This window comes from Pelecanus crispus, chromosome 2 (assembly GCF_030463565.1).
Source record: "Pelecanus crispus isolate bPelCri1 chromosome 2, bPelCri1.pri, whole genome shotgun sequence".
Taxonomy (NCBI): Eukaryota; Metazoa; Chordata; class Aves; order Pelecaniformes; family Pelecanidae; genus Pelecanus; species Pelecanus crispus.
Window position 1 is genome coordinate 82,584,284 of NC_134644.1, and position 27,618 is coordinate 82,611,901.

Genomic DNA, 27,618 nt, shown 5'->3' on the forward strand with positions numbered 1-27,618 from the left:
TCCCTCTTACTATTAATATCTTTGGAGTTTTCCTGTTTAATTAGAACGGAATCCAGGTTTGGGCTTTTTTTTTGTAATATCTCTCAATCAGTATGCTGAAAAATTTTCTGCAGAGGACAGAGATGCAAAAGTAAGCATCATAAAATCAACGGAATTAAAAAGATTTCTTCAACTAAATGCAGAAAAACTGAAAATACAAATATATCTAAGATGATAAAAGTATTTAATTTGCATTCAAAGTTGTAAAAATAACATTTTCTGACACATTTTGGAAGGCGATATCACCTCTGTATTCTAAGGCTTATTATAATTAGTGCAATGGATACAGTAATTTTTGTGTGGTAACGAAACAGTATTCTTCCCAAACTGATTATAGGCATGCATTCCAAGCTACAAAATTGTAACTTATCCATCTTCCAAGTACTTGTGAGTCATCACTGACTTCTTACTCACATTTCCTCAAACACATTCTTTTAGAATCTGTTAAGTTACAGGAAGAATGCAAGCTCTGCAAAAAGTTGCAAGGACTTTCAGAAGAACTTTGATTGTATCGTTATTATATAAAACAAAATACAGTATTTCTACTGCTTACAGCAGAATCCTGTGTGTCTTTTTCAGAATTCTGATCTATTACCAAAGTGCCATCATTTAAAAAACAAGGAGAAGTTGCATATCTATATTATCCTCAAGGATTATTTCAGTTATGTCACCATGATGTCTTTTAATGCCATCTTGGACACCATGGGCTAAACCAGCAGGTATGACAGGAACTACAAGAGACTTGTACCCTTCTAAAGTACTTGGAAGCCAAGCAGGACATCCTAAAGCATCTAAAATGGTACAATATACTTATGTGGAGGTAAATGAACTCCAACATGACTTTCTGGTTAGCATTTTAAAGTAAAGCTATTTTATTTGGAAATAAGAGACTTGGATTTCTCAACTGTATTGGAGAATGTTTTAAAAAACATTTTGAGTATGGGATTTCCCATCTTCTAGCACAGGCCTCTCCCTCTACATATCTGTTTTTCTTTGTTTATGTTTGGTTTGGCATTTAGAAGGAAATGTTTTTATTAGTTAAAAGAGGTTTGGTTTGCTTCCAAAAAAGAAAAAAAAAAACCAACCCCAAAACAACCCCAAAAAACCAAAAGACCACTGCAAAACTGTAAAGTAGTTTGAAAGAGAATGTAACAAAGGAAGAAATAATTTATAAGCTGCCTTATTTTTTTTTCTCCAAGTCGATTAATAAATTACTTGATTTCTGGATTTATAAAAAATATCACCCACTTCTTACGCCACAAAAACAACAGCCTGACAACAGGTCTTACCTCTCTCTGAGTAACAGTTTCCATGATGGTCCCAAAAGCAGGAATTGTTGCAATCCTTACTGAACTACAACAGAAAAATAGAGTCTTTAAGATGTATTAAACATCAAGAATAAAATTAATTAAAAATAAAGCAAAGCTAAAAAAATTAGTACTTTAAGTTACGTTAGTTTCTAGCAATAGCAAACCAAAAAAAGCAGACCAGGAAAAAGACAGACAGGATTAACTCAAGGTCTCAATCTGAAACTCACAATTCAGGATCACTGGACAAGGTAACAAGGGCTGGAGCAACCCGCTTGTCAACTAAGGCTTCACTCATGCCTCGAAGAGTCAGCTGTAAACCGTCAACATGCAATAAAAAATGGTTTGGTAAACTTGAACTGGGTTAGCTGTGACTGAGGATGGGCAGGCAGACTCTTGGGGTTTTTCTTGGTTTAGTCACCCACACAAGACATTAAAACGATTAAGACTCTATTCATGCTGTAGCATTTATTAGCAACAACCTGCTAGTGAGATTAGCAAAGCATCCCTCCTTAGCTTGAAAGAAATATCACATCAGAATGTCCAGGAAATTAAGTGCTATGGTTGTCTATCAGAAATGAGATACAGCCAAAACTATTCTGCATTTCAGTAAAGCAGATGATATTTAATTTTGCAGTAGTAAAACTGACAGTATTACAGAACATATTAATATCCAGCTTTCTATTAGAAATGATGTAAACAAATTTCAAAACTGAGAATATGATTAAATATAAAAAACCATAAACATTAAATTACATTGGTTTAAGTTTTCTATTTAAACTTTATTCAGCAGTTTTATCCAGTTTAGTTGTAGGTGTAAAACCTTTTTATTTACAAATGAGTGATTTAAAAGTTACATTTGTTTAAAAGTAATTCAATTTTTGTTCAGCTAGAATAAGAAATGGAACTGATGGTTATTTCTTCCTAAGCATTAAGGGGGATGCTAGGTATATAAGACAGTCAGGAAACTTACATTTCAGGGTCACTGGAGAGAGTAATGAGAGCAGGAACAACTCTCTGAGCTACCAGAGTTTCATGTACCCCCTTCACCAACAGCTGAATGGTCGGAGCAGGGGGGTATCACAGGTGATGCACGGAAAGAGCGAGCACAGTATCATGGGAAGAAGAACGGCACAACCAAGAGAGAGAAAGAAAAAACACAAAAAGCAAACCAAAATTAGAAGCTAAGCAAATACTGCTACACTAGTGCTTCATATATGCAAAGGCATGAAGAAAGCCGAAGTGGTCTGGCAATCAGCACAAACCTGACAAATTCAACAATATGATGATGTTTTTTTCTATTTTCAGCTGGTTTAAAACTTGAATTCTCAAAAGTTTAGCAAATAATTATGTATTATAGCTATACATATAATGTTGTATAATTAAATACTAAAGTGATGCCAATTTGAGTTTAACAGTTTAATCTAAATGCTATTCCTAACTCAATGGAATGGTATTTATTATAGTAGGTGGCTGTCACATGCGAAATAGATGTCTTTAGCTAGGCCAAACGCGTGTAGTTTTTCTGCACTGAGTGATACCTTTCAGACCTTTTACAACGTGACAAACAGCACCTTCCCAGATGCCACTAAGCTTTCCTCAAAGTCAATCAGGACTATTTTAGATTTAACTGCCATCCAAGCAGCATGTATGCAAAACTTCCTCATTTTCCCTTGCTGGTCCATGCAGGTAGAAAATGGAGAATCCTTGGATTATCCATGAAATGTATTGCACCAAGTCTTTTTGCAAAATAAGGAAGAGATATAGTTGTTGCAATACATCTCAAATGTTAAAAACTCAGATCACAGTGAAATTTATTACCCATAAATATGTGGAAATTGTTTGAATTTAGATGTTCCCAGGTGATCTTTTTTCTGTTAGTTCAACTATGACATTTTAACATTAACACATTTCATGATTATTTACAGTGGCAACAACTTAAAGCACCGATGTGTTGAGCTTATGGGATACTTTCAAACAGCTGTTAAGGACATAGCTCACTGTTTGACTATGATGATCTTCCTCTCATATACAGATTTACCAGTTTTCCCATTGATTACAATAGAGAATGCTTACTATTTTCAATTTTGAACAAATAGGGACTTGAGTTTTCTTTACTGATCTTAATTTTGAGAAAAGCCTAGAGGTAAAGTAGTGCTTTGGAAAAAAAAAAAAAAAAGCTTGGTATTTGTATAATTAGCAAACAATTGAGAATGATGTCAGCTTCATGACTATGTGGGCTACCACGCTTCTAATTACAGTAAAGCATGGTAAACAGCATTGTTCTGTCTTACAGAAAATAAAACATGCTTTATAATTCAAGTGTCATTCTGAAGATAAGTGTTCCTAGCCTTGAACCTAAACAGACCAACACAGCTTATAACACAACTATGTGCTTCATGTTCAAACCAGCAGCATGTTTGCATCAACATTCAAATGGGAAACTACTAACTGAAAACATTAACAAAGAAGCAACAGAAACAGCTGGATGGGCAAAGCCACACAGCAGCATGTAAGGTTACACAGCGAGACAGACAACGCAAATTTTTATCCTGTTTTGATTCCTCTAGATCAATGTGTGATCATTATCTATGCACATTACACCTTAAAAATGGTAGCACAAAGCTTCCTGCCCCCAAAGGAGAGAAGTGGTAGAATGGCTCCAAATTACTTCTGTGTCCTTCCAATCCTTAACAGACCGCAAAGGTTTGGTAACGCAGTCTGGCAGGCCCACATCACGGCAGTCTCTGTGCTGCTGTACAGACCACTGTGCTGCTCAGAATCTTTACAGTTCTCATATAGCTGTCCTGCCGGTGACATACTCTTATTATCTAATTGCTGGGCTTTGCCATTCAGCAGCCTCTGAGATGTCAGAAATTCCTTGAATGAAGGAATCTTCTAAAAGTGAAACCGACTATTACGACCTCTTTACACAGGTGACTTCCCAAATTTACATATTGCCATGTATAAATATATATGCTATGGCTATCAAGGAAGTGGCAGTACAATACTATTTTCAAGTGAGAAAAGTGCCTATAACAAAGTTGCCTTCATAAAAATTGAAGTATACTAGGAAATAAGCAATCAAATAGCATGCAGAACTGCCAAAATACAATCAACATGCAGTTGAATTTGAAAAGAAACTGCAACCAAGACAACAGCCTGTTGTAACTGAGGTCTTTCACATGTTTGGCTAATGCATGTTTAAGAAAAAAAACAAACCACACCAAACAAACAACTTATTATTACAAACAAAATCTAACAAGAACATTGCTTATATTAAAAAAGAAAAAAAAACCCAAACAACCAACTCAAAAATATTTTAAGGGTGACCAAAAATTGCCATCTCCATTTTAAAGGGAGAGGAGGGGAAAAAAAACCAGACAAGGTTGGATGTTTTCAACTGAAGTCTCAGGATCTGTCTTAAGATGGTTGTTTAGTGCTTTATCTGCAATGACTTGCAGAGCTGCAGTAAAGAACAGTAACGGTTATGTTAAGTGCTCTTTTTTCCCCATTTCCATTTGCAAAGACTTGAGATTTGTCTTTGCAAATGGATACAAGGTGGCAGGTTCAGCTAGAGGTCCCCTGGAAAGCTATCCAAATGAGTCAAATGTGGAAGAAATGCAAAAAAAAAAAAAAAAAAAAAAAAAGTGTGATTAGAAATATGTCTTTCTAACATGCAAAAAAACCCCCCATGCTTTGTTCAGCAAGTGGAGTATGTCCCAGAGTTTTTGGATATGCCTTTTTTAATTAACACTTGATGAAACAAAGGCATGATGTGGAAATAAAAGCAAACTTATTAGTTAAATATAACAGTCTTTATCCTGAGCAAATTTATAGATGTTAAGGGAAAGATGAAGCTGTCACTATGTGGCAAGTAAAGTAATCGTAAATTATTTTACGTTTTACAAAAAATACAAAATTGGTCAAGTGTATGTTTTTGCCACCAATGGAAACTAGTTTGAATTACAATGCAAGTGCATTGTATGAGTATACACAAAAAGTATGGAAAACCAATAACTTGTGAATTAGGCTACTGATGATGTGTTGAAAAACAAAAGCAAGTGTTAAAAATCAGAGAGATGCTTGTTTATGTTTATCTACAGACCAAAGCAAACACATTTGACAATGTATTGAATTCTGGTTTGAACACAGTTTAGCAATGAAATGAGTTTTTGTAATTGGAAAACGTTTTTCAGCATGCAATAATCAGAATGCAACAATCAAGTCAGCAGCAGATCAAAAGAACACATACACAGTTACTACAGAAACATCTTGCAAGTGGCTAATGACAAATTGCTTAATGAAAGATGTGCTGTTGAACAGAGAACAGATACAGAAACAACTGCACAACTTCCTGCTCCATCACACAGTACACAACTTAAATAAGCCATTTGTAATTTTTAAGAATGTAGCAACATTATCTGAATCACTGTTTTTAAAAATAAACTCGAGTTTTAAAAAGGTGTAAAAAAGTTTGGATAAACACTTACCTCAAACATTCTAGCAGCTGTACATCGAACAAGAGCGGAAGTATGGACAACTCCATACCATAAGACAGTTAAGAGCAGCTCATGATAAGCTGGGTTTGCACTAAAAGAAAACAGTTTGGCAATCAAAAAAAAAAACAAAAAAAAAAACCAAACCCTAAAAACACAAAACCCAAACAAAAAACCAAACCACCAAAAAAACCCCAAAACCTTCCGAACCCTGAATATGTTCTTTGCCTACAAAATGTAGTCTCAAGAATCTGTTGCTTAACAAATCTAAAACTCCAAAATTTATCCTTTCTGAAGGATACATAACATTTATGTCATTTTGAAGGACATGCAACACATTCCTGTCTAGAAAATATGTTGCATTTTGAAGTGCATTTTTTTAAACTTTAAGAATATAATTTTCAATAAATTATGACACTGAACTGAATGCAAATACATACCTAGAACACATCATAACAGTACGGAAAATACAAAATGAATTTCTATTTTATCCTCAATGACTGATTTTTGTGGGTGTTTTTCTGGTGTTGTTGGTTTTGGGTTTTTTTTTTTTGTGGTGGTTTTTGGTTTGGTTTGGTGGGGGTTTTTGGGGGTTTTTTGGTGTGGTTTTTTTTTTACACTTCAGATTTTTTTTACCACTACATTTTTAATCCAGTGATTAAAAGTTTAAATTTTGTGAAACACCAAGGAAAAAAAGCAAGCATACTCTTTATTCACCCAAAGCATCACAGTTATTAAAATTACAGCCAGATTAGCAGCTTTTCATAAAAACTTTTAATGTACTTAGATCTAGTCAACTCCAAGGTATATTCTTTACCCCAGTTCCACAAAGGAAGCTTTCAGGCTATCAAGAGGAGCATGGGATAGTGAAAGCATGGTCATTACATCTTCTAAGAATCCAACTAACAGCTTGCGGTCTTCTTCCTGAAAGAAGAGCATACAATATTGAATTTAGTACAAGTATTGCTGTGGTTGTGATGACCTACAGCTATGCAAGAGACAAACTATGAATGAGAACGAACTAGCTTTAGAACTTCAAAAATGTGGTTTAAGAACAAGAACCTTTCAAAGCAAACACAAGAGACTGTATTTCTGCATTACATCAACTAAGCACATACTCGTGCATAAATTACCCAAATTGTTTTACTAAAGAAACTTTTAAGAAGAGTACTTAAGTACTTTAATGGCTCCTGGCAGTTTGTGATTGCTCACAGTGCACTAAACATTTGTGAGATGATGAAGTATTTATTTTTTTCCTGTAAGCTATCTGTATGCCAGTCCATAACTGATGGTTACTGGAGGATTAGGTAGTATTATTTGTGGAGTGTTTATTTTAGTACTAGGTAACACTAAAATTTTAAGACTCCAACTATGCCCAAAATGGTGATCTACCTGCTTATCTGTTTCAGTAAATTTTGCAAAATTATGTTTGCAGGGATTGCAATTAAATGGCCAAGAAACCATTTATGGAATAACATTAATATTTTTGATAGAGGCACACAGCAACTGTCAATGTCTGTCTGAAAGTTAGCAGTGGTGAAGATGCCAGATGTCATTTTAAGATTTACTGAATTCAGGTTTTAATGCTGATGACAATCATCTAAATTTAGCAGACAACCTGACGAGAAAACTTTGCTTTTAAATGTGTTTGCAGCTGCCCACTTATTTACCTATCTTCAAAGCACAAGAGCACTGTAAGTCTTCAAAGAAACCAGTAAGGATTTTTTTTGTAGAATAAATTTTACATATTATTATACATTTAACAAAGAAACAGAAAAACAAACCCACCTGAATATAACATGTAAGGACCCCTGTTGCATAGATGGGAACCGTGGCTTTTGTTAGCACTCCGTTACCTGCTGTGGAATCTAATGAAACACAGTTAAGAATTTAGGTTTTATATATACATACATATGTATATCTATGTGTGTTTAATATATATACGATGTATTTTTTTATATATATGTTAGACTTCTATGTGTGTATTCTAAGTATTACATATATTCACTTTTTATATATACATTAAGAATTTATATACATACATACACGCACACACATGCTAAAGTAATACTCAAGTGGTATTTGGATTTGACATTTCATTTGTACTTTACACACACCATCTACAACTTCAGTGTTCCATTCCATGCAATCCATAAGATTAGATTTTCAGCATTTCAGAAAGATGACAAATTTGAGAACTGCAGTCTGAAAAACGTTATTTGAACAAGAGATTGGCAGGTTTTCTTCCAGTGTGGTTAAGATCAATTTTTATTAATTTGAGTAAAAAGCTACTTACCTATGTTTTCCTCAGAGAGTCTTAAGATTTCCTGGAACTGTGGTTTTACCTATACAAAGGATGACGAATGCCATGTAAGAAAACCTGGGATGTGTCAATTAACTTAGGAAAAAAGTAAGAATTAAAAAAAAACCTCCACCCAACAGAAAAAGGATATTCTGAAGGTACAGAAAGAAAAAACCCTTTAAAAAGCACAGCCAGCTTTTATGAAAATTTTAAGTATGACATAAAAGTGTAAAAATTTCTACTGAGTACCCAACACTGAGGTAGCAGTATTTAGCGCTCCTGATACTAGAAGTTAAAGTCTCTTGGCAATATGCTTAGTTGGGCTTTAGGGTTTACAGTTTTACCAAGCTATACGTTAAAAAAAAAAAAAAAAAAAAAAAAAATTTTTTTTTTGTTTTATATATTTGCTGTCCATGAAGTACTCTCTTCCAAAATATAGCTGTGACGATCAGTATTGGAACTATTTTATAGAAGCAAGGGTTCTAAAGATAACTTACATAAGGGGCTTTCAAAGACCAGAGGCTGGTTTTCATCTCCTCTCTGGAGGCAGCACATAATGCTAACCCTTTTTTGTAATTTTATCGTTAGGTAATCCTCTCGTGTTTTATAATTTCCCTTTAAAATATTTTAAAATTATATCCAGAATTTATTTTTTTGAGACAAAAAGTTATGTATTTCCTTGATAAAAATCTTTAGATATCATCTATAGAAAATGTTTTGGGCAGGGAAAGCATTAATTTTAAATTTCCAATCAAGTACAGGCTGGAGTACTTATGCACACCACAAACACTGAACAGTATGCTGTTCTGAAGAAAGAAAATTGTTACATCGCTAGAATTAGGATGATCTCTCCCACTCTCTATGCTATTCACAAAGCAAATATGAAGAATACAGTTTAAAAAACCCAATCCTTCCTTGTTGGGCAAGATGAGACCATTCCAAAATGGTCAAAAACAGAAATCAAAAGGATGCAAACAGAGGTTTAAAAATAGCATGTTTAAATGTACTTATGGAAAAGCATCAGTGTGACGTGCAAATATAAATGGTCACATAAAGTGCGGGTATTCAGACACACTGTAAATACGGAGAATATATATTATCAAGGTACTCTTTTTGTAGAATATTTAAGGTAGTATCTTACCTTAGTGTTTGTAAAAATCTTCCCAAATGTCCTACAGAGTCTCCAGAAAAATCTAGAGAACTCATGGACACAGGCAGTTGATGCTACATTGATCTTGCCAACTATTTCTATAAGCTGTGGGAGCCTAAAAATCAGGAAACAAAAGGGTATTAAACACTGCTCTGATCTTCTGTTTCTCTCCAGTTGTATTTGTATAAATTGACTGTTTATGTTAATAAATATATATATGCACACAGCACTATTGGTTCTAATAAAATTATCTACGTGTTCTGTTTATTCCTGACCTTTGAAGAAAGCAATGGTTTAAGTGCCAGAAAAGTCTGAGACCTGTATTTTCAAACATCTGTTACTGCAGAACAGCGTATTTCATGAGATATTCAGAATACAACAATCTTCACTTCAACAGAGAATTAACTATACTAGTGCAAACATGACAGAAACAATTTTTTGGAACAAGTAGTTACCTACAGGTTCTGCTAGATAGTTGATATTTTCTGAATAAAATCAAAGTCAATTCAGTATGAAAATTAAAATGCCTACAAAAATTCAGTCTTTTCCTCTTTAATAATTCTTAAACACAATCATACTTAAAATTCTTATGTTTAATAACTGTTAAACATAATCATGCTTAAGAACTATTCATTTTGACACATTTTAAAATTAGGAATCGTAAGACACAAATTAACTCACAGTTGATTGACTACCCATAGCAAAGTCTCCCAGCCTGTGGTACCCTCATGTTCTAGCTGATAGTCATACAGTTGCAACAACACTGCTAACTGTTCACGGCTTCCAATGATGATGGCCACATCCTGAAGAGGCGATACGGGTCGGGGAAATCTAGTGACTGTAACAGCAGAGAACAAGCGATTACGAACAAAAGAAGATGAAAATACCTTGGAGGTGACACCAGTGAAGATAGCTAAGAAAGTCTGAAACTCTTTAGTGCCTTCTGTGTAAGGTTATCAAATTGCTTTTTAAAAATCAGTGAGTTAAATCCATCTCTGAAGACACTACATAATCTGCACTTAAAAAGAGGAAACACCGGTACAGGGAGATTATGGAATTATTATTGCCAGCATAGCTTCACCAAGGGCAAATCTTGCCTGACCAACCTACTGGTCTTCTGTGATGGAGTGACTACATCAGTGAACAAGGGAAGAGCTATGGATGCCATCCATCTGGACATCTGTAAGGCCTTTGACACAGTCCCCCCACAACATCCTTCTCTCTAAATTGGAGAAATACGGATTTGATGGGTTGACTTTTCGGTGGGTAAGGATGGTTGCATCCAGAGAGCAGTGATCAACTGCTTGACATGCAGGTGGAGATCAGTAACAGGTGGCGTCCCTCAGGGGTGTGTTGGGACCAGTACCGTTTAATACCTTCATCAATGACATAGACAGTGGGATTGAGTGCACCCTCAGCAAGTTTGCAGATGACACTAACCTGAGTGGGTGCAGTTGACATGCCTGAGGGATGGGGTTCCATTCACAGGGACCTGGACAAGCTCAAGAAGTTGGCCCATGTGAACCTCATGAGGTTCAAGAAGGTCAAGTGCAAGGTCCTGCACCGGGGTCGGGGCAACCCCCGGTATCAATACAGGCTGGGGGATGAAGGGATTGAGAGCAGCCCTGCGGAGAAGGACTTGGGGGTACTGGTGGATGTAAAAACTGGACATGACCCAGCAATGTGCACTCGCAACCCAGAAAGCCTATCATATCCTGGCTGCTGTTGTGGTTTAGCCCCAGCCAGCAACTAAGCACCACGCAGCTGCTTGCTCACTCCCCCTACCCCCATGGGATGGGGGAGAGAATCGGAGGAGTAAGAGTGAGAAACACTCCTGGGTTGAGACAAGAACAATTTAATAATTGAAATAAAGTAAAATAGTAATGATAATAATAATAATAATGATAATAACAATAATAATATACAAAGCAAGTGATGCACAATGCAATTGCTCACCACCCACCAACCGATACCCAGACAGTTCCTGAGCAGCGATCGCTGCTCCCCGGCCAACCCCCTCCCCCAGTTTATATACTCAGCCTGACGTCATATGGTATGGAACAGCCCTTTGGTGAGTTTGGATCAACTATTCTGGCTGTGCCCCCTCCCAGTTTCTTGTGTACCTGGCAGAGCATGGGAAGCTGAGAAGTCCTTGACTAGCATAAGCAGTACTTAGCAACAACTAAAAACATCAGCGTGTTATCAACATTCTTGTCCTACTAAATCCAAACCACAGCACTATGCCTGCTACTAGGAAGAAAATTAACTCCATCCCAGCCGAAACCAGGACAGCTGCATCAAAAGAAGCGTGGCCAGCAGGTCAAAGGATGTGATTCTGCCCCTCTGCTCTGTGCTGGCAAGACCCCATCTGGAGTACTGCGTCCAGCTCTGGAGTCTTCAGTACAGGAAAGACATGGACCTGTTGCAGCAGGACCAGAGGAGGGCCACAAAAACGATTAGAGGGATGAAACACCTCTCCTGTTGAGAAAAGGCTGAGAGAGTTGGGGTTGTTCGGCCTGGAGAAGAGAAACCCTGGGGAGACCTTATTGCGGCCTTTCAGTACTTAATGGGGGCTTACAGAAAGACAGGGACAGACTTTTTAGCAGGACCTGTTGTGATAGGACAAGGGGTAATGATTTTAAACTAAAAGAGGGCAGATTTAGACTAGATATAAGGAAGAAATTTTTTACAATGAGGGTGGTGAAACAGTGGCATAGGCTGCCCAGAGAGGTTGTAGGTGCCCTATCCCTGGAAACATTCAAGGTCAGATTGGATGGGGCTCTGAGCAACCCGATCTAGTTGAAGATGTCCCTGCTCATTGCAGGAGGGTGGGACTAGCTGACCTTTAAACATCCCTTCCAACCCAAACTACTCTATGATCCCAAAGAACACACTGCAGATTTACAGTAGAGCGACTTGCACACAAGGTTTTCTGACTTCCACCACTACACTTTAATCACCTAACTGCTCCATCCTTCATATATGAAGTCTTTTTTGACACTCCCTACTCCCTCCCCCAATTCCTTAATTATTTGACTTATCAGAAGAGAATAGTTTACACGTAAAAAACAAGACCTCAAAAAAATTCTAGACCATTAAAATATCTGGGGATTGAAAGCCTGCTACACCAACATTGATTTTATTACTCTCAATTCATGTAAAGCATACTTAAAATTATTCAGCAATTAAGTTAAGCAACAAGAACATAATCTTTCCTACTGCAAAATTCAAGAAAGCAAGCTTGCAGTTCCTGCAATGCTACTGGATTAGTGAAAAGTACATGAGATTTTTTTCCTCCACTTTTGTGGAGGAAGAAACTGTCTGACTAGGCTGAAGCCTGAAATTTTTTAATTCCTCATTTAAGTAGCAGCCACTCAGGGAAAAAGTGCTCATCTTCAAATGACTCAAGTCAGCTGAACTAGTTTTACCATGGCATGTTTAACATTTTCACATTATTATTGTACAGTAACATACCACTAGCTGCTTTCCAAATTCTCCTTTAAAGTTGTTACCCTTTCTCTGCATCTTCACACAGAGCACTATTATCAGCATATGGCAGGTATTACCAATAATACCTTTAAAAAGTATTTGTAACAGAAGAAAGCATTCTACAGGCTAGCATTGCTGATCAAAGTATAACTTCATTATGAGGCCATTCAGTCTGCTAAGGTATTACATAGATACATAACAGATGGTGAAGCTCCTGCACTAGGCTGTGTTTTTCCCAATTCATAACATCTCTTATTTGTAAGAGTTAACTGAAACTGAAGCCAGCCTTCTTGAGCTACTATTGGCTATTAGTGGAAATCAATTCTTCAGAAACCTTTATGAAGTCCAATCAAGGATTGCTTTTCTTTCTCAAAAGCTTCTTTTAAGAAGTAGAAAGAAATAATGAGAGATGAAATAATAACTTTTGTGATAATCAGGTCTCTCAAGTGTGGAAAAAGGAAGCATTACTTAAGGATTTGCTCAGGGAGACCAATATGAAAAAACATTTAAGAGGCAAATCAGAAGGCTAAACTGTACTTCCCCCCCCCCCCCCCAATTTATGTTGTGTATTAGGACAACAAAGTATTTCATTGCGAGACTCTCATTGGATTACATAAAGCTATGTCACCGGGTACAAAGCCATTTTTCCTGTAACACTGCTAAATACATACAGGAAAAAAAATCCCAAAGGATACCTTATAGTTCTCCTTTATTCTACTGGCAATCATTTGGTAAATATTCACAACTTACATATTTTTTTTGCATCAATAAGCTGATATCTGTAATTAGCTAAATATCTGATAAGGGTTCATGCCAGACTGATTTTTTTCATAGGAATGAAGTAGGAGCAGAGGGAGGAAAGGAAGTCAAAATATGTTTTCCCAAAAAGGCAAAACCAGAAAAAAGTCATGACAAGTCAAGACAAATCTTCCTATGCTGGAATCTGCCTTTAAAAAAAAAAAAAAAAAGAAATTTTTTTTAATTCTGTCAACTCAGCAACATTAAAAAAAGAAAATTCACAACTTGACAGAGGTTCTCTGAAATTTCTTTCACTGTACTTGTTACATATGAAAATCCAACATAAAGAACAGGTGGATTAGAAAAAAAGGTTTGTAGACATAAACTTAAATGATCAGTGTACTCTAAAAATCTGAAGTCTACACATAGATTCTGCAACTTACATTTATGTAGTAACCTTAAATACACACAAATCCCAAGTAAATGTGGACTATGGACTATTTCCTGAAATTCTTCCTTTGCTGTTAATAGTGATTTGAGATTTGTCACTGAATTATACATAAGTTTACAAAAATTCCACATACCAGAAATTAATAATTTACCTTCTATTTGTGGTACTTCTCCCTGAAGTTTAGCCTTGCTTGTGAAAGGTGCGTTCTGTAGCACCAGTGCAAACAGTGAAGGAATCAATGACTGCAGAGCAGACAGATACATGTGGAGCTTATGTTCATCCAAGCCATGTTCTCCTTCCTGAAACAAACAGGACATTTACTTAAAGTTTTTGGTTTGGATGATCTGTTGCTTAGGCATGTATTCTCTGGCAAGAGATCAACACATCTGTGATGAGCTTCTACACAGAGACACTAATTATATAGCCATTTATCCTAACAACAAGCTTTGTGTTACCACCCAAATCCCCCTGTTACCCTTAAATCACTTCTACTCAAAAGATTCAAGCAATACAGCCTTCAGCATTTAGTAGTTCATGTCGATAAACATACTGATATTCTGAAAGAACATTTCTGAGCACATTTTGGAAATGTGAATCCTTGGTCTCAGAGACCAATGCATCTAAAAACTGAATAAACTAGTTGCCTGTACTCTGAAAACAAGCACGTTGGTTAAGTGTGTTAGAGCATTATGAGATACCCTATTTTCCAGAACTTTCCAGATATCTACCAAATCAAGCGTGCAGACAAAGTGGCTCATAATTGCAAACAACCTAACTAAACCATTCAATTCTACTTTTTTTTTTGTTTAATAAATATTATACTTTATTAAAAACTACAGTATGTGACACTTAAAACAATTTAAATACAGGGCAAATGCACTCAGAATAACACATATCATCTGGTCACAGTCCCTAGCAAATGTTTTCTGAACTGCACTTTGATTACTGGGCTATAAAGCAAAATATTGTTAAAGAATATGTTTGGTTGTTGGGGTTTTGGTGTTGGTATTTTTAATCCTTCTTCCAAAGGACGAGTGAAAGTTATGGAGTTACAACAAGGATCTCCAGAAAAATTTTCCACCACAGAACATTAAGTAGCAATTATTTACATTTTTGTATTTTTTAAAAAAGCCTGCATATGTAATAAAGATACAAAGAAAATTCTCCAATGTGGAAAACAGCTGAACACATACCCTGAGCAATTTTTCAATTTTACTAAGCAGTGTTGGTATAAGATGGAACTGTAAATTTCCCAGTTCTGTTGTCCAGGCAGCATAAGCAGGTAAAAATACCTGATGTGTTGCACTAACTACACGTTCTGAAGGGTCTCCTAAAGCTGAAAGCAGCAGTTCAAAGCCCTGGCAAAAGACAATAAAGAATGTAATTATTTTCCTAAAATTTATGCTGAAGTTTCCCAAACAAAACATGAAGACTAGAAAAAGATTATAATCTATTTTTAAAACTTTACACTAATAAAAATAAAACAAGGTAGTACACGGAGGCCTTTCAACAGATATTCCCACCACATATACAAAGGTAAACAGTAGGTGGTTCAATAATCCTGCTAGTATTTCTCTACAGTCAAGTTATCAGCATCAATACAAACACATTTTACCACTCTGCCTTCAAAAACTCAAAGACAGAATTAGAAGTTCTTAATTTTCACTTATCTGAAACATTACTAGGCAGTATTAAGCTGAACTACAAGTAGGCTTTGTTGTAGTAGACAAATCTCTGTTAGCAACTGATGATATCAAATTGGCTAATAGTATCAGGTGTGCAATGAAGTGGTATGTTCTTGAATGCAAATTATGAGTTACTAGAGAAACTTCTGTATAAGGCTTATGCCCAAGGTTCTAATGATACTTTTGAGTACACATTTTCTTTTTGATCTTGCTGACACAATAAAATCAACATTCATATAAACCATCAAAGTATTTAAAAGTATCTGGAAGGATTTGGTAAAAATTCATGAAATTATGCATCCCCCCAATTCATGAAATAACTATAGAAAACATTTTATACATAGAGAACCCAAACCAAATTTTACCTGTTGATATTTGTCTGGATCATCAATATATCCCATAATGATGCCAAGGCTTTTGATCACAGCTTCTCGTACCAGATCTGCCTTATCTTCCATTAGCATTTGCTGCAGCATGGAAAGTACTAATGAACTACGGATTTCTTTCTGTTTGTAAACAAGAAACATACTTGTTAAATCCAATGAAACAAGAAATGTGGGTTTGTATCAATTTTTATGATTTGCTCACAAAAAAAAAAAAATCCCTGCCTCCAACCATAGATCCCTTTATGAATATTACACATTCAGTTTTCACTACAGAAGATGAATGAATATAAAATGTCAGTAGCCTCATCAGAGAGCCTTTTGTCCTACCAAGCACAGAACTCGGGTCCTTTAATTCATATGGAAAAAAAAAACCTAACAGCAAAACCCTACTATAGGCCTAGACTTAAAACAGAGTCTTTAATCAGTATATTGATAAATTGGAGAACTGCATTTTTAATTTCGGTTATTTTCCTCTTTCTCCGAAGCTTCAAATTCTAGTTTGCCACTGACTTAATTTTGCTGCTGCTTCTGACTGGCAGCACTCTTCATGTAACTTCCACAGTGTCTGAAGAACTCTATTACTGGGTGCCAATTATTTTTTCAGAGATTATTTCCTTAATTGGTCCTAACTATCTTTACTTCATCCTTACTGAAACAAAGATGATTATTTCAGAACATACTGGGTTTAAAGACATTTTATAGCTAGATTGACCTGTATTCCTTTTACAGTAAGCTATCTCCTCCTTAATGTGATTTATTGAATCTCACATGTGTGATATAAAGTAGAAGACAATGTGACTGTCTATGCATAACACACTTGGGAATATGTAAGGTGATAAAGGATGTTTACGTTATGCAACAGATTTTCACCTTGCTTTCACTAGCAAAGTATTTCGATTCAGTATTAATACTTACTGGAAGGTAAGGTGCTAGAGCTCCACAGGATTCTGCTACCAGTAGCCGTCTCTCTGGGTATTTGTGGTTGATCTGGTAAAGAGAAACAGAATGGCTATTTGCTTTGCAGTAACCAGTATTCAAAATGTGGTTAGAATGAACTGCAATGGAGGGATACGTCCGGACCTCTTAGATAAACATTGACTGTGCCTGTAGAAGTTGCATATGCGTACTAAGCAACCTCAAATTCTTGCACTGAGGCATAAAGGCAAGGCAGATACACAGCCTTCTCTAGTTGTCCTATAAAATAGAGCTTATAGTAAGAGAAGAATTGGAGAAGCATGTATGTATATGCAGTAAAAAGAAGGGTGGAAAGCAGCATATGGGCTGCTGTACTTTAAAGAATATGAGTAACTTCTGAGCTGGCATGTCATGAAATATTTTGTCTTGTGTAGCCCTTCAGGAGCACTGTTCCTCTAAGAACTACACAAGTGCCCTCTAGCGCTCTAAGCCAACCCGTGTAGCATAGCTGCCTAGGTCCTGCTGAGCAATTGGGGTCAAAAGAAGACACACGTACTAAGCCAAAGAATACTTGCATGCTATTGAAGTTCTGCTCTCAAGTCCAGCGTAAACATGTTACGCCTCTAAAATGTGACTGAAAACAGTTCCTATTCCCAAGAACCTCTTGATCCTGTGCTACCTTGCCTTTCCACTCAAAGGCTATTTGAAAATTCTGCCTTACAAATTTAGTATCGACACTTCGGAACCAAGTTTGCATCCTGGTGGAGTCAGCTTTAATGGCCAGTGTAATGGTTGTACAATGAAACATGATATGTTCCAATATACTTTGTGAATAAAAAATTTTAGGGTAAAATAGCGAGAGGGAAATGTGAACAGTTTGATCCTGTCAGATAAATTAGAATACGCATGCGGTGCGACTGTTTCTTTCTCTCTTGCTATGCAGTGTATAGCCTTGGTAAGACAACCATCTTACCGTGGAAAAGACCAAGGTACTCACTGCCTTCTTTGTCTTGGTCTTTACTGGGAAGACTTGCCTTCAGTAGTCTGAGATACCTAAAAACCATGCGGAAGTCTGGAGCAAGAAGGACTTACCTTTGGTAGAGAATTATCAGGTTAGGAAACATTTAAACAAATTGGACATACACTAGTCTGCGGGCCCTGATGAGGATGCACCCCACTGAGTGCTGAGGGAGCTGGCTGATGTCACTGCAAGACCACTTTTGACAAATCAACAAAATGTTGTGGCAATGGGGGAGATTCTTGAGGACTGGAAGAAAGCAAATGTCACTGTTACCTTCAGGTAGGGCAAGACAGAGGATCCAGGGGACTACAGGCCAGTCAGTCTCACATCAGTTCCTGGGAAGGTTTTGGAGCAATTAATCCTGGAAAGCATTTGCAAACATACGAAGGACAAGAAGGTGTTTGGGAATAGTCAGCATGTATTTATATAGGAAAAACCATGCATGACCAACCTGATAGCTTTCCAAGATGACTGGCTCAATGAACAAGGGGAGAGCAGTGAATATTGTTTTTCTTGACCTCAGCAAGACTTTTGATACTTTTTCCCATAACATCCTCATTCAAACTGATGAAGTCTGGGCTAGGTAAGGACAGTGAGGTGGGGTTGATTCTGGGGCCAACAACAAAGATGTATAACATCTTCATTAATGACCTGGATGACAAGAGAGAAGGCACCTCAACAGGTAAGCAGATGACACAAAACTGGAAGGAGTGGTTGATATATCCAGATGGGTGTACTGCCATTCAGAGGCACCTCAATAGGCTGGAGAAATGGACAGACAGGACCCTTATGAAAGTGCAAAGAAAGTGCAAAGTCCTGAACCTGAGCAGAAATAATTCCCATGCACCAGGACAGACTGGGGGCCAATTGGCTTGAAAGCAGCTTAGCAGAGAAGGACCTGGAGGGTCTGACAGATACCAAGCAGAGCCAGCAATGCACTCCTTGCAGCAAGGAAGGCCAATGATATCCTGGGCAGCACTGGGATAAGCATCACCAGCAGGCAAGGAGAGTAATTATCCCTCTTTACTCAGCACTGGTGAGACCACATCTGGAGTGCTGTGTACAGTTCTGGGTTTCCCAGCTACAAAGACAAAGACGTACTGGAGCAAGACCAGCGGAGAGACGTGAAGATGATCAAGACATAGGAATATCTGATATATTGGGGGAGGCTGAGAGAGCTGGGATTGTTTGGTCTTGTGAAGAGAGCGTTCAGGAGGGATCTTATCCGTATGTATAAATGTCCGTACCTAACTGCAGAGAGGTAAAGAACACAGAGATGCCCAATGAAAAGACAAGAGGAAATGAAGTACTGGAAATTCTGTTTTACTGGGAGAGTGGCCAAACCTCAGAACACGTTGCCCAGCGGTGTTACAGAGCCTCCATCCTTGGACATATTCAAAACCAGACTGGACTTGGTCTTGGGCAACCTGCTCTAGCTGACGGTTTTAAGCAGGGGGATTGGACTACAAGGTGTTCAAAGGTCCCTTTCAGCCTCAGCCATTCTGTGATTCTCTCAATTCTACTGGCTTAGGAGAAACTACAGATGAAGACACTGTAGTAAATCAACTTTGGACAACTTCTTACCTTGACTTTATTTCCACAGCACACTGAACAGTGGTACCTGACTACTGATGTAGTATTAATGTCTTCAAACTTTCTCACTGTTCTGATCTGAAATCACCAAGAACTCTCTCCAGAATGAAGTGTGCCAAAGATCATTTGAAAGAGTCTCGAATAAATCATAAGCCTCAGGACTAAACTGAAGTCTCAAGCATGGGAGAAAGTTCTTTCCAGTGTGTCTATCATTATTTTGCATTCATTCATCAGTAGGGCACCTGTAGTATTTTTTGGTAGTATGAAGTTTTCATAGATGAGAAACATTACGGGCATGCAACAGGCTGCTTTAATACCTATAGTGTCTTTGACTTATGTGCCATCTTTCCAAAAGCAAATTCCCTACTGGTAACAGAGATACACTTTGCTGTCTGGAGCTCTGCCTACCTGAGGAAAACAGCAAAGACTAGTTTCAACTGGTTTAGGTGGACTGGCAGGGCAATATAAAAAATCACCCCTGATATTGCAAAGACATACTGACACACTGGAGGAAAAAAGACTCAAAATTTCCACAAGGTCTGTGTTCAGGGAAGATTATTAGCCCTTGGAAACATAAACATAACTGTAAAATGTTTATTACCATTTCTTTTCCTTTTGTCTTTAATAAGCAGTAGTACAATTTTGGAAGCCAATTAACTGGTCACTAGTTCTGAGGAAACTTTTAGCATTCACAGAGCCTTGATCTAAACTCAGATGAGCCAGCTACCAAATTCTACCTGTGAAGAGGAGGTAGGAAGATCACAAGGACTAGCCTGATAACTGAGCTCCAGAACATGTGGACGAAAATGCTGAATCTTCCGAGGGCCCAGTCCTTTGCATTTGTAAATAGATTTTGGTTAGAGACCAACTGCATAAATGCTTTCACAATTAAAGCATCTACTGAGAAAAGGTAAAAAATTATGTGTATTTTTGAGTTCCTTCTACAAACTCAGTCTTGTGACAATGAGATTCCGCTGGTATTTTGCCGGAGAAAATAATGACCTGGTTTCAGTACTGCAAAGTCTGGCAAACTGCATTAAATAAATGCATGATGACATACGGCTTGGCAGCCTGATATGCTGTACTGTTACAGTTGGACCGGTTTCTCTTTTGCATCAGCAATTAGCAAGAAACTGGTATGATGAAGATGTGCTCTTACTGAGGTGAGACTGGTTTTTTTTGTGCAAACACTTTAAATTTCACGAGAAGGACTAGGAAAACAAAATGTGGTTTATTTTGTGTTCAACTACTATTGCCATGAGTCCTTCATTTAATCAATACATATACCAGTCATACATATAAGTGCAAATGCTGCATATAACACATACTTCTACTGTCAGAAAGCATTAAAGCTTGGACTTTATTGTGAAACACAGATGGCTGCATTATGCAAGAAACAGTAGACAATTATCAAATCACAAAGACTGTGCCATCAAAGCAAGCATTACCGCTCTGTCATGGCTTAGTTATTCACCGTCTTTTAGGCAATGATGATTTCTACATTATGGTAGGAAAATACCATGCATTTTCACCTGAACTCATGTTCTGTTTCTATGCCTCAGATGAAACAGTAAGAGCATTGCAGTTTGGTTGTTCAGTTATTTGTATTAATTTAAAATATCTGTGAGAAAGATCACTGTGATTCTAGAATTCACATGTAAACTTCAGGCTGATCTTACAGGTGTAAAATCGTGCCAATCTACAGGGGACTTACTTCTGACTACTTTGATCTTTATTTATCTGTTTAAGAATTTAAACTAGCTGAAGTGTGGAAACTGCTCCAGGGACTTAAGACAATATAAAAATCAGTGAATTAAATCTTTGAATGAAAATGGATTTCCAACAGTCTGGAAATTACAGCAAAAATTATAAAGGCACCTACCTGGCAGTAGGTTAGGCAACACTGACGATGAACATGTGCTTATCTACATTTCAATACAACAAACATATACAGGTATATGCAAGGAACTAGAATCTCCAGATAGTCTTTGACAAATGTTCTATTTTCAAGTTCTTTTTAATGTTATATAAGAGTATATATAATGAAGAGAAAGAACGTGCAAGTATCTTTCGAAAAATACTCTGAACTGCCATTCATTGAAAAACAAAACCAAAACAACCGCCCCCTCAAACAAATAAAACTCAACATTTACGAATTTTTAACTAATATTCCAGCATAAAGCACAAAATAATCAGTTACCTGTTCCCAACACTGTGGTAAAAGCTCAGCTTCTACACGTGTTGGTCCAACGTGTCGGGCAAATGCCACGCACCCAGTCAGTATCATCTGTCTGAAAACATAAATTTAAAGCCTTAACCTCTTTATAAAGTTCTATAATATACAGAATATATTCTTTAAGTTAGGAAAAGCAGATGCTATCAGGCAACAGGTAATTGTCCACAGTCAAAATTTCACACCATACACACTGACTTAAAGACTAAATCTTAAATTGCAAGCCACTTGTCCCTGCTCATTGCAGGGGTCGGGTTGGACTACGTGACCTTTAAAGGTCCCTTCCAACCCAAACTATTCTATGATTCTATCTTGTATTATATTTAATATGCCTTTTCCAGAAACTTGCAGAACCCAAACTCCATGAACCAGAGCGTGAGAATCTCTGATTTGGGAATCTGATTTCCTAATGTCCAAGACTGGGAATCTCTGACTAAATTTCTCATTTAATTCTTATTACTGAATACTATCATTCATCATGCAGTAAAAGGATCTAAATTACTTAATCCTATCATACTATCAGTATTTTAGTCAAGTACACGTACTGCTTTTATTTAGAAGCATTTGTGAGATTTAATGAACTTTGTTCAAAACAAGTAACTTAATTCTTTTATGACATGGTTTTGCAACACTCTAACATGCAAGTTACTGTCATCTCTACCAAAATACTAGACTTTACTCTTGTCAGAAATCTTATAAAGCCCATTATAAAAGGGATCTACTATCTACAATAATTTTTAAGTTTTCCTCAAACTTGGCAAGAAATCACTGTTGTTCCATCAATTTCATAGGCACAGAGATATATTTAAAATTTCAGTAACATTGTACTTAACTGTCATTTGTGGTATTTTAACTTTTACTTAATGAATGTTTACCTTGCTAAGATTTTTTACTTCTATTTCTCCTGTTAATACGATTGGAATGATACCAACTTTGCATGCAATGCACCAGTTCTATTTACTCTTACTGCCTACAACAACACTTAACCAGTTTCAAAGGATAACACATGGACAAGAGAGACTCATTGTATCACCTCCACAGTAAGATTAAGACACCACTGAGAATTTGTTCATTATTACTTTGTGGAAAGTAAGCCAAAATTAATTTGTTACCATTTCAGTGTCATGTCTAAACTCCTAAATATTTACTGCAGCTAATAGTATGCCCTTAAGGTTGAAAGGCAGAGATTCTGCTGGTTATTTCTTAACTAGTTATACAATATACTCCATCAGAAAAAGACTCATTCACTTTTGGAATCTTTTCAAGGAGAAATAGTCTATTAAAAAGAATTTTTTTCCCCCAGCATTTTTTAGGCCAACAATCAGAACAAGCTCTGTGGTTTTGTTGTGTGGTGAGTTTGTTTTGTTTTGTTTTTTTTTCCCCCTCCCCTCTACCACATACAGAGAACTAGACCTTTGATCAAGGTAAAAAGGTTGGGGGAAAACAAAAATGATTAGACAAGACTCAAGAAATCAACAGCTGATATGCGACAGCAATATGGAGACAAAAGCCTGTGGTAATTCTGAGTTCTGCAACAAACAAAATAGTTATTTGAATGCCTGTCTTTGGTTCTACACACTTAACTGAGCAACAGAATATACTTTTATAATATATTTTAAAAGTAGCAGAATACAGTAATCACTTGAAATCTTCTGCATTAGAAATGGGGAAAACCAAAACACGTAATTTTTTTTTTTTTTAAATCAAACCTTCTCAAAACAGTTCCATGAAATCTCAAAATTAACTCAGATTTCCTTTTGCTTTGCCTATAAAGTAGGGGAATTTAAGATATTGCAAAAATATTAAAAAATAATGGTTTAAATATTTTATTGTAACCATTTTAAAAGTATATGACAACAGTCACTATTTCAGGGAAGGAAAGGTTGTTAAGGACCTCAACAACAGGTCATCGAAACAAAAAATGTTAACACTAAGCTGTTGCAAAATTGCAGTCTAGGCTGGATATGGGAAAAACTTCTTTCTACTTATTTTCATAATGATCTCTTTTGTTAACAAGATGCTGTGAATGCTGTCCTCAAACAGCTCTCTCCAAGTTATGCACTTCTGATCACTTAGGCAGGAACATAAAGCAAATCAGTATGATTCAGCAGAGCAGTAGTTTGCTTCATCAGTACAGACACCAAAGTGAAATCAAGAATCAGACTAGAGGAACAAGGCAGAAATTAGACTAGAACAGACATAATTTAACACTTCTAAACTCTTTCTAGAGGTTTTAGAAAGTGACTGTATGCACTGTAAGCAGTTCAGTCTTATATTGCACAGTTCAAGGTTCTTTTGTCACTCCTAAAGGTTGTATTAAAAACTTAATTAATAGTTTTCCTTAATATGTCAGCAAGTTATGTGTGTTCTGTAAGAGGTGGTATCATATGACCGATGAAAAGTCATACTAGATACACTAAGCTTAATGTATTTTAGCCTCTTTTCATGAACAGTGCTGCTTCTGGGTACATTACTTGGAAATCTTCAAGAGTTGACCTACGTTTTAAACTTGTCCTAAAAGACCCCAACATTAATCTGACTTCTTCATGGCTCCTTAGCTCCCAAAACCAACATAATTGTCCAAAAAGAAGCGAGTAATGAGCAGAGCCTTGAGGATAAAAGTGGCCTTGTTAAATATAATGTTACTGTGCAAGACCATGGCAATATGCTGTATCTGCAGGCAAGAAAAGCCTCTCACATGGACAAGAAGTATAATACAGGCTTTCCGCATAATTGTTAACATATTTTACAAGAGTGAATATTCAAAGTAAAGTACTTATTTTAATGGGTTCATTACTAGAAATGCAATGTCACATTCCAGTCTCTTGCATTTAACAAATTAAAGTCAACTTGTTATCAGCTGATGATACTTTAATGTATAATGTAGGCCTGCACAGTATAGCAGAAAGTAAATAAAGTACATATGAAATAACTAATACCATTGTTCTCGTGACTAAACCTGAATGTTTTTGCATATTTCATATTGCACAAGATTGCAAAAATATTACTTAAACTTATTTAGATAAAAACAAGCATGCATACACTTCCATATGCATAAGTAAGTATAAAAAACTGGCTGAAATTCTGAAAAACTATTTTCTATCTAATTTGTATTCAGAATCTCTTATTTGATGGAATTTTACTTATTCTTCAGTCAGGTGTTACAGCACCTTTAAAACAGATTATGATTTTTATGTGTGTAAATATGTATTATGTGTATATATATATATTTTGTCCTGGAGGTTATGGCAGAATACTCTTCCCAAATTTCTGATGAAAATTAGTTATTTTTAGATACAAATCTCTAATTCAGAACAAAGAACGAACAACTTCAAGGAAAAAGAAGCCTGGATTTTCTTCTTTCTTAGCTGCTGGAAAAGACACACCTAACTGCAGCTAAACAGGCATATGAAAAATCTGCTTGATAGGCCACCAATGGTGTGACAAATTAACTACAAAAGACTACAAGCAACATGTAACTTCATTCCCCCCTCAACCACAAAATAATTTCAGCTTCTCAATCTGCATGGGACATTCAAAACATTTTAGATAATGGTAGATGATCTGAAGTAGAACAGGACTGCATCTTTTTGTAATTTCAATCTGCATGTGCCGCTGTGCTAGAAATTGCTTTTATTTATTTATGCCTTTTTTGTCTCCAAAGCCTTATCTTTCAGTTGTAGCTCATCTCTAAGTTTTACCACAGGAACAATTTAAAAAGACACCAGAACACTATAGTTTCAGAGAATCTTCAAAAGAAATGCCTTCCACCTATTTCATAAGGCCTATTTTGTTTGAAGACAGAACAGAGCAACAATAGATACAGATGCTTTATAAAACATCTCTAATGAAAATAACTGAAAAGCTACAGACCAAATATGAAAAATCTTTCCACAGTTAGAGAAGGAAACATACCAGCTAGGGTACCACCTTTCAACCTTAAGGATATTCTTATCAAGATTTGTACAAACAAAGCCAGATTTCCTGAGTATTAAGGAAGAACTAAATTTATAAAACAAAATAAAAAGTATACTTTGTTTCAAAGTCTTAACCAAAATAAAACAAAGCTCTTAACACTTGTCAGAATGAAATCACTGCTTCAGTCTTCTCAATTTTTTATTGCTACCACAGTACTGAACCATAAGTAGGGAGAGTACTATTTTCTCACTCTATTTTCCCCAACTAAACACGGTAGTTAACTTACAAACATATAGATCACTAAGATACACTAAGACAGAGGTTTAAAAAAGCTGTTTTGACTTCTATGTCAACCACTGCTAAGAATTATGATCTTAAAGCTCATTTTAACAAAGCATTTCAGTTCATCTTTAAACAAAAAAGGAACTGAAATGTTACACTGCAGCTTACCAAGCACATTCTTACATTTCAGTAACTAGCAAAGTACAGGTCATGGAAATGGAAAGTCCCGAAGTCCACATAAATTTGTCAACACTATACCAGCAAAGTATCAGCTTAAGTGAAACTTGGTTAAAATAATCCATTAATACCCAGTTTCTATTAGTTCTGCTTCTTTGACAAAGAAAAAAAGTTCCTTCTTGTCCCGCAACACACAAATACAAACACACCTTTGCTCATCATCTGGTCGTTTGATCAAATTGAACAGTATGTGTAGAAGCTGATCTCTCTCTTTGGGTTCAGGATGCAGGCAGGCTGTACACAGTATGAGTGGGATCAATTCCTAAAAAGTTGTGGGTAGGGGAAAACCAAAAAAAGTAAAAATGCTTTGGGCATATATTCATTAACAGCAAAAGAAACTAAGAAGATATATCTAGCCACATAACATCAAAACAGTTAGAGAAGATGTTTTAGAGTCTTGATCTCTTATTAAGTGACCTGAAAAAAGTAAAGGTCTACAAAAGTTAGACTTATTTTCCAGTCCGGAGAACCAGCACATAAAATAAAAAGCTCTACAAAGTTTACAATTAACATATGCAGGTCACCTGTAACCAGAATTAGAGGACAATCACAGTTTAAATTGTCTTCACTACCTACTGGACTGAAGCAAGCTCCACAGACATCTACGGAACAAAGCTCCTATGGAAAATGCTATTTCTGATGCCATGGAGTTAAAGATTAAAATTCCCAGTTAAGCATGCGCACAGTTTTGTGCACAAGTTTGAATAAGCACTGAGAAACACACATTGGTAAAGGTGACTGCGGACAGATACCCTCTATTCTGTGTTGACTGAGAACTATATGATTTTTTTAAAGGTTTGTTGGGCTTTTTTTCAATAAAGAGGCAGTATCTGAAGCTGAATTTGCTTTTCAGAGCAATTCAGTTCCTTTAAGGAACAAGCTACCAAGAAAATACTGTGTAAAACATTAACTGAAAGAAAACATAAGGCTGTTCACAACAGTGAAGACCACCTCCTTTCTAAATATGCCTTCAAAGCTCATGGTATTCATTCCCAGGAGAAACAAATGTTTCTAAAACACGGACTGGAAGTCCCTTTCCTTGACCTTGTTGACATGAGCCTTTACTCCAACTGAATTTGGAAGCCGCACAATTTCTAGGTGATTTAATATCTTATGGACAGAAACATCACACTGGGAAGTCAGGGGAAAAGAACAAGACAAACCTAAGCATCTGCAGAGAAAACACGGGCAAGTAATCTGGAGGGTTCCTCTCCCCCCTGCCGCATACTTTTGAGCCACTTTGCTGTGACAAACAAGCAGATGACAGTGGGAAACACTTCTGAAGTTACTAGGAAAGATTATACAAAACCTGGAAAAATCTATAGTTATTTGTAATAACTTTGCAGGGAGGTGCCAATTTCTTCTTGCAGACA

The 27,618-nt window shown here is 36.5% G+C and overlaps 1 protein-coding gene across 1 annotated transcript in view; it reads right to left on the reverse strand.

Moving 5' to 3' along the window:
* RELCH (RAB11 binding and LisH domain, coiled-coil and HEAT repeat containing) overlaps positions 1–27,618 on the reverse strand; it is an 82,234-nt gene that overhangs the window by 12,990 nt on the left and 41,626 nt on the right. The window contains exons 11-24 of the mRNA XM_075704549.1: positions 26,395–26,507; positions 21,776–21,866; positions 16,962–17,033; positions 16,026–16,166; positions 15,169–15,333; positions 14,127–14,274; positions 9,979–10,135; positions 9,289–9,412; positions 8,142–8,190; positions 7,634–7,713; positions 6,663–6,769; positions 5,840–5,939; positions 2,320–2,402; positions 1,329–1,392 (exon numbers count right to left, since the gene is read on the reverse strand). Coding sequence (XP_075560664.1) covers positions 1,329–1,392; positions 2,320–2,402; positions 5,840–5,939; positions 6,663–6,769; positions 7,634–7,713; positions 8,142–8,190; positions 9,289–9,412; positions 9,979–10,135; positions 14,127–14,274; positions 15,169–15,333; positions 16,026–16,166; positions 16,962–17,033; positions 21,776–21,866; positions 26,395–26,507 — 1,494 coding nt within the window. The remainder of the gene's footprint in view (positions 1–1,328; positions 1,393–2,319; positions 2,403–5,839; positions 5,940–6,662; positions 6,770–7,633; positions 7,714–8,141; positions 8,191–9,288; positions 9,413–9,978; positions 10,136–14,126; positions 14,275–15,168; positions 15,334–16,025; positions 16,167–16,961; positions 17,034–21,775; positions 21,867–26,394; positions 26,508–27,618) is intronic.